This window comes from Condylura cristata, unplaced genomic scaffold, assembly GCF_000260355.1.
Source record: "Condylura cristata isolate star-nosed mole 26May11 unplaced genomic scaffold, ConCri1.0 scaffold00032, whole genome shotgun sequence".
In the NCBI taxonomy this organism is placed as follows: Eukaryota; Metazoa; Chordata; class Mammalia; order Eulipotyphla; family Talpidae; genus Condylura; species Condylura cristata.
The window spans coordinates 12,700,299-12,706,212 of record NW_004567133.1 but is presented as its reverse complement, the minus strand read 5'-3'; the positions used below and the strand labels follow the sequence as shown (position 1 = coordinate 12,706,212).

The window sequence follows — 5,914 nt, the reverse complement described above, 5'->3', positions numbered from 1 at the left end:
TGGACCCAAAACTTCCAAGTCTCTTCTTGGTCCTTCCAAGTCCCTGCAGGGGGTGAAACTGGGCAGGCCGGTGGGGGGGGAGTGTCGGCGGGGAGGGCTTCCCAGTGAGGTGGTGGGGGGGAGAGTGTGGGGGGGGGAGGGCTTCCCAGTGGAATCTGAGTCTCTTCCAAAGGGGCTTCAAAGGGCCTGCCTGCCTGGCGAGAACCCGCTGAGAGCAGGGTGGCTTGCAGAAGGGTTGCTTTCTCCAGGGAGGGCCCCTCAGATGTGCTGCGAACCCCAGGGCTCCTGTGGTTAGTCTGTTCTCGGCACATGATGTGGCCTGGAGTGGCAGGCTTGCGGGGCCCAGGCCGCGATGCCTCAGAGCAGTCCATGCCAGGGCTGGGCACGCAGGGAAAGGGCCCCACAGGTCCGACCCATTTGTTTTCCACCTCTCCAAGTGACAGAGGGGGAGGAGCTGCCCCCCCCACCAAGGGGGTTGATTTATAACCCCTCCCTCCCCCAGCCGTAAGCAAAACCACTGCTGTGAAACTCAGTCAGATGCTTGCTTGTAAAGTTTATTGACAACTGTTTGGTCCCAACACACAAAACAGCACTTGAACCACAAAGTAAGTGTTCAAACAAAGTAGACAGTCAAGAAAAATCTCTCCTCCCCCAAGCCAATCGAAAAACAAACAGTGCAAAAGGAAAAGGGGGTTTTGGTGATGACGTCTTTCTTTTTTTTTTTAACAGATAAATCTAATCCAGTACATCTTTCCACCCAGAAATAAAGAACTTCATTGTCTTAATTCTTATACATCATTTCCTCACATCATTTAATTAAGCCTCTGGATAAAAAAATAGATCGCGATCGGACTGGGGGTCCAGCTTTTGCTGCCTCGGCTTCACCTTCCGCCGGCGACGTCAGAGCCACGCGCAGCAGCCCTGGCCCACGGGGCCGCGGAGGAGGGTCGGCCACGCTTGGGCAGAGAGGACGCGGTCTCCTCTGCTGCCCACAGCAGCTGCCTGCTGAGACCGTTCTGAGTGACTTGTAATGGTGCCTCGCAAAGTCCAGCATCCTTGACCTGTGAGCAAAACTAAAGCCCAGTGTGCAAACTCAGCCTTATGAAACCTCGGAGTAAGGCAACCGATGTTCTCAACACCCACTTTATTAGTGTTACAAGCGTCTTAAAAAAACCTGCACGTGTGCATTTCACTTCCGGCCACACTGTGTCTGTCGGGGAGACGCCTCGCAAGGGATCGCGTAAGCCGGCCGTGGTGGCTGGGGCTGTGGGTCGAGAACTGGGAATCACTGGCTTCATTTAAAAGATTTGGGGAACAAAAATTGGACTTGTAAAAATCTCTCGATAGCCCTTATCTTGTGGCATTTTATCAAAATGCTGGCTACGACATCAAAGTCCATTTTCTGGCTTTCTAGAAATTACAAAATATAAACATTTCCCCAAAGAAACCCTCTAACTTACGGAAGACCTCAGGCCAACAGCTGCTTTCTGCTCTATGAATGAATCCGCCATTTTGCCCAACAAATACAACCCATTGTAAATGTCAGGCTTCTCCGGGGGGGGTGAGAGGCCACCGATCACCGGACGCCTCCGTCACCTCACGGCGAAGGTCATTCCACAGGGCAGTGCTCCCTCAAAGGCTGGCTTTCCCCAAATGCCAATGTCTGACCCCACAAAAAAGCCCAAACATGCTTCCAACAGCGAGAAGTAGGAGTTAAAACAGACACTACTAAAAGATGCCGAGTTAACAGGCGCACACACACCCCACATGTGAAGCGTCCCAGCTCCCCAAGCCAGCTCAACAATTGCAAAATCAAGGTTAAGTTGTTCAACCTTGGCCTTCACAGGTACAGACTGAATTTCTGTCTCTTCCTAGTGGAAGGAGTATCGACACCGCTCCTGTTAAAGCACCTCGGCCCTCAGTTCTGATTTGTGATTTATGCATTTGATGCATATGTTAGACAATCAGACTCTCTTCCCACCGCTGCCTCGACACACCACGATGTGCGTGGGAATTCGAATGCTGACTAACTTCACGACACCAAGACCACCACCTTGTCCTTAACCGAACACCTGTCAAGCTGGAACGTCACATGAAAGGGAAGCTTAAGACATTCTGGACTTTCTAGAAAGCTCCTCAATGGAACCCCAAAGTGGAAACATTTTAAAAGATCTGTGATGAAGCCACATTTGTCAACTACAGACACAGTTAAATAAAAAACAAGGCACGCTTACAAGTCACATGAAGCCCGGAGCCTTCCTTATCCAACCAGAAAAACATTCCCACCTCCTCGCCCCCTCCTCCTCCAGGGTCACTGGACAGCTTTTGCTGCAAAGACACGTCATGCATTGACTGATACGGCCTGGAACACCGGTGAAGCACAGGCTTCGCCACTACGTCACACTGCACGAGGGCGATGCGCGGACGTGGCCTGGTGGCCGTCAAACTGCGCCCTTCTGCTGAGTCCTCACCAGCTTCCTTCATAGAGAACGCCATTACGTTTCAGAATAATGTAGAAAATTTTGGTAAAATCTATTAAGGATTCTTTAAAACAAATCCCAGAAGTAGTTGTCTTCAAATAATGGGGGAGGGGGAGGGTGGGAGGGAGGGAGAAAAAAACGACAGCTCAAAGCTGTGTTTAATATAAAAGAAACAAATATGGAAGACACCCAGGGTGAAGTGGCTTCTGGGGGTGTCCATAAAGGCTGTGTTTCTGAACCTACTTTTGTGTGCAGAATCAGACAGTGTTTTCCCATCCTAACTCTACTTTCAAACGAGAGTCAAAGCTTGGTTACAGGTGCAAAGGAAAAGTTGGCTGCCAATTTTACTCTATTTTTGGGCTGCTTTTTGGCTGGGCTTTCCACAGGGTCCTTGCTGAGCAGTGACTCTGGGGGTTCCGAGACGGGGTGGGTCGGCTCTGGAGAGGCTGCCAGGACGGAGGGTGAGCTGGAGCCAGAGGGCGGGTGCTCGTTCTTCACTGGCTCTGGGAAGCCACGGTTCTCTGCTTGGTTCACGATCATAATTTCTGTTAACACAGAAAAGCAAACAGGTTCAGTACTACGACTGTGAGAAATGTTGGTTCTTTCTCTCATACTAAAAGAAAAAGTGATAATAAATGACCCTATGCCCTCATTGCTTGTTAAAAAAGATGCCATTTTACACAATGTGGATGGAACTGGATGCTAAGCAAAATAAGCCAGAAGGAGAAAGATGAGGAGTGGTTGCTCCCACCCACAGGCGGGTGTAAGGAAGCAAAGGTTCAGACACAGCAAGCCCACACACCCCTGGCACCCCACTGCGGGAGGGGCCGCGGCCAAGGCCGGTGGCAGCCTGGGTGGCGGGCGTGGCAGGGGGACAGAGCACTGAAGAGGAGGGGCCTGTCCTGTACCCCTCCATCACATGCGGTGTCGGTAACCAACGTCGCCTCAACAGCAGGTCACGTTCTGAGCACAAGGCTGGACAGCAGGGCCGCCCTTGAGTCCCACCTGGCCCGGGCCGGTGCGGGCCAGGAGCGGGGTCTCAGCCGATGGCCTCTGCGCGCCCAAGTTTTAGATCGTCCGTTCTGGTGCTACTCTCTGGGCGGTCACTCAAAGAAATGTTCCCCCTTTGGACTCTTTCCCACATTCATTCTGTCAGGTAGTTAGGGGCCCAGAAGCCACGTGTGACTTGAAGACAGTCAGGCCAGCAAGGCCTGAGTGGCTGAGAGCCGCTAGCCCTGGGGAGCGAGAGGGGAGACCCACAGGTTAATGACTCCGGAGCCCCGCACAGCCCAGTCTCCTGCAGTGCTCACAGGCTGCCCCCTCCCTGGCCGGGCCATGGCCAGTGGGCTGCTGTGGACACAGGGCTGTGCTGCTGGAAGGAAGAGGGTCGTGCACCGCCATGTCGAGCCCCGGTGCTCTCCTCAGACTGACGCTGGCCGAGGAGAATGGCAGACAACGGCCCGGCCCTCCCACCCACGCACGTGGCTGACCTCGTGCCCACAGAGGCGTCTAGGCTGTGACCCCACACAGCGGAAAGCAGAACTGGCGTCAGCCTCCCCGAACTCCAGCTCCACCTCTGGGGTGACACACAGCTAGCTGCAGTGTCATGTATTTGTCGTCCCATGTCCTAGCTTCCGGGTGAACGGCCTGGCTCTCTCAGGGGGCAACAGTGCCAACCGCTGCTGCAGCGCAGGGTGGCGGAGACCCGGGCCCTGCTGGACGGCAGTGCGGGGGAGCAGGGGAGGCGGCCACAGCGGGCGGCGCGGACCAGGGCAGGAGCAGCCGGCAGCCCTTGCGAAAGGCCGGTGACGCAGCAGACAGGGGCCTGGGCTCAAATTCTGCCTCTGCCACATCTGAGGCAAGCAGCTCGGCTGGCCTCTTCGCGAGTCACGGGCCTGCAGAGCCCTAGTGAGAACCAAGCGCGACAGAGGCGCCAGCAGAGGGAGCCCCGCAGCCAGCTCCCGCCCCTCCTGCCCGGGTCATGGCCCAGAGCCTAGACCGGTGCCCAGCTCCTTCTGCTCATACCTTCGTCAGGTACTTTCCCGACTCATTCACACCAGGCCAGACCAAAGGCGACCGGGGTCTGGTGGCAGGCATGCCACCTTACAAAGATGGGGAGCACGGGCCCAAGCACCCTGCACACGCTCCAGCCGCCTCAGCCCACAGGACCTGCCATCTTCCCCTTCTTGACCATCCCCAAGTTGCCTCAGGTTATGAACCCAACTTTGCAGGAACCCTGACAGGACAACAATAATCAGCAGAGCTAATTTTGGAAAGGGTGTAGCTTCTCCCCACCGCCATCAAGTATTTAACAATCCACATCCATTCTGGTTTTCCCTCTTAACCCCAGAGAGACACCCCCACACTACCAGAGGGCTCCTGAGGGTGTTCCTCAAACTGGATGAGATCAGCAGACTGGAGGACGACGGGGTCTGGCGTCAGCTGCGGGGACGGCAGGCACGAAGGGACGGGCGCGCACAGGAGGTCAACAGGAGAGGCGCTGGTCAGGCGGAGGAGCTCGGGCTCGGCTGGCGGGGGCCCTGTGGGGAGGACAGGCCGTGACGCTCAGGGCGCGGTCTGCCCAGTCCGTGCCCAGCTCTCGTTAGTGAGCGTTCAGTGTGAGAATGGCCAAGAAACTCCCTACACGGTTTTTCAAAAACAAAGTTCTCCCCGGTCCTGCCAGCCTGGCCTGACTTTATCAAGTCCAGTCTGAGCAAGAATCTGGGGAAGAAGGTCGTGTGACGAAAACGCCTGAGCCTTGCTATCTGGTCCACCCTCGGCGTCTGGAGAAGACCCGCAGTCTCTGCGCCTGCCAGCCCGCGCCCCCAGAGCCACCCCCAGAATCTCATGGGGTGCGCTTCCTGTGCCCACCTACCATTGCAAGCCACTCCGAGTTTGAGTTCCGAGGCTGAGTGGGCTTCGGGAACCTCCAGGAGACACGGGGCAGCCGAGGGCCTGTTTTCATGATTGGCAGGGGAAAGACTGAGCGAACTCAACCGACCTGGAGGAGACAGCACTGTCAGAGGCAGCATCGGGGAGAGAGGCAGGATGTCTGCAGCGGGGAGGGGAGGGATGCCTACTTACTTTTCATGTCATTTTTTAACACTACAATTCTCTTGTGGCCATGTCCTTTTATCCAGACCACCTGCACACAAGACATACCATGGGTTAAGCAGTGGAAAAGGAGAGGATATAAGCCCAAAATGCGGGAAGGAAGTGACCCCTGTGCCTGCCTAAACAGGCTGAAATTCAGAAACTGTGCGGACGCCAAGGGACACGGGTCTATCTTCTTGAGCTTTTCAATGAGAACCAGCTGGCAGCAAAAGTCTCCCTTATAAACAGCTCTGTATTCTAAAAAGGCTGAGACTCAGCTTTAAAAATACCCTTTAAGATTCTTAAAAACACCATCTCCCAACACCGGTATTGGTATGTAA

At 55.0% G+C, this 5,914-nt stretch overlaps 1 protein-coding gene across 4 annotated transcripts in view; it reads right to left on the bottom strand.

The window, feature by feature from the left end:
• Window positions 1-533: 533 nt before the first annotated feature.
• KIAA0430 (KIAA0430 ortholog) overlaps window positions 534-5,914 on the bottom strand; it is a 36,529-nt gene continuing 31,148 nt past the window's right edge. For all 4 annotated transcript variants that reach the window (XM_012731922.1, XM_004692107.2, XM_004692108.2 and 1 more), the window contains exons 24-27: window positions 5,565-5,625; window positions 5,356-5,481; window positions 4,850-5,020; window positions 534-3,025 (exon numbers count right to left, since the gene is read on the bottom strand). In XM_012731922.1, the coding sequence (XP_012587376.1) occupies window positions 2,781-3,025; window positions 4,850-5,020; window positions 5,356-5,481; window positions 5,565-5,625 (603 nt within the window). In that variant the 3' untranslated portion in view covers window positions 534-2,780. The remainder of the gene's footprint in view (window positions 3,026-4,849; window positions 5,021-5,355; window positions 5,482-5,564; window positions 5,626-5,914) is intronic.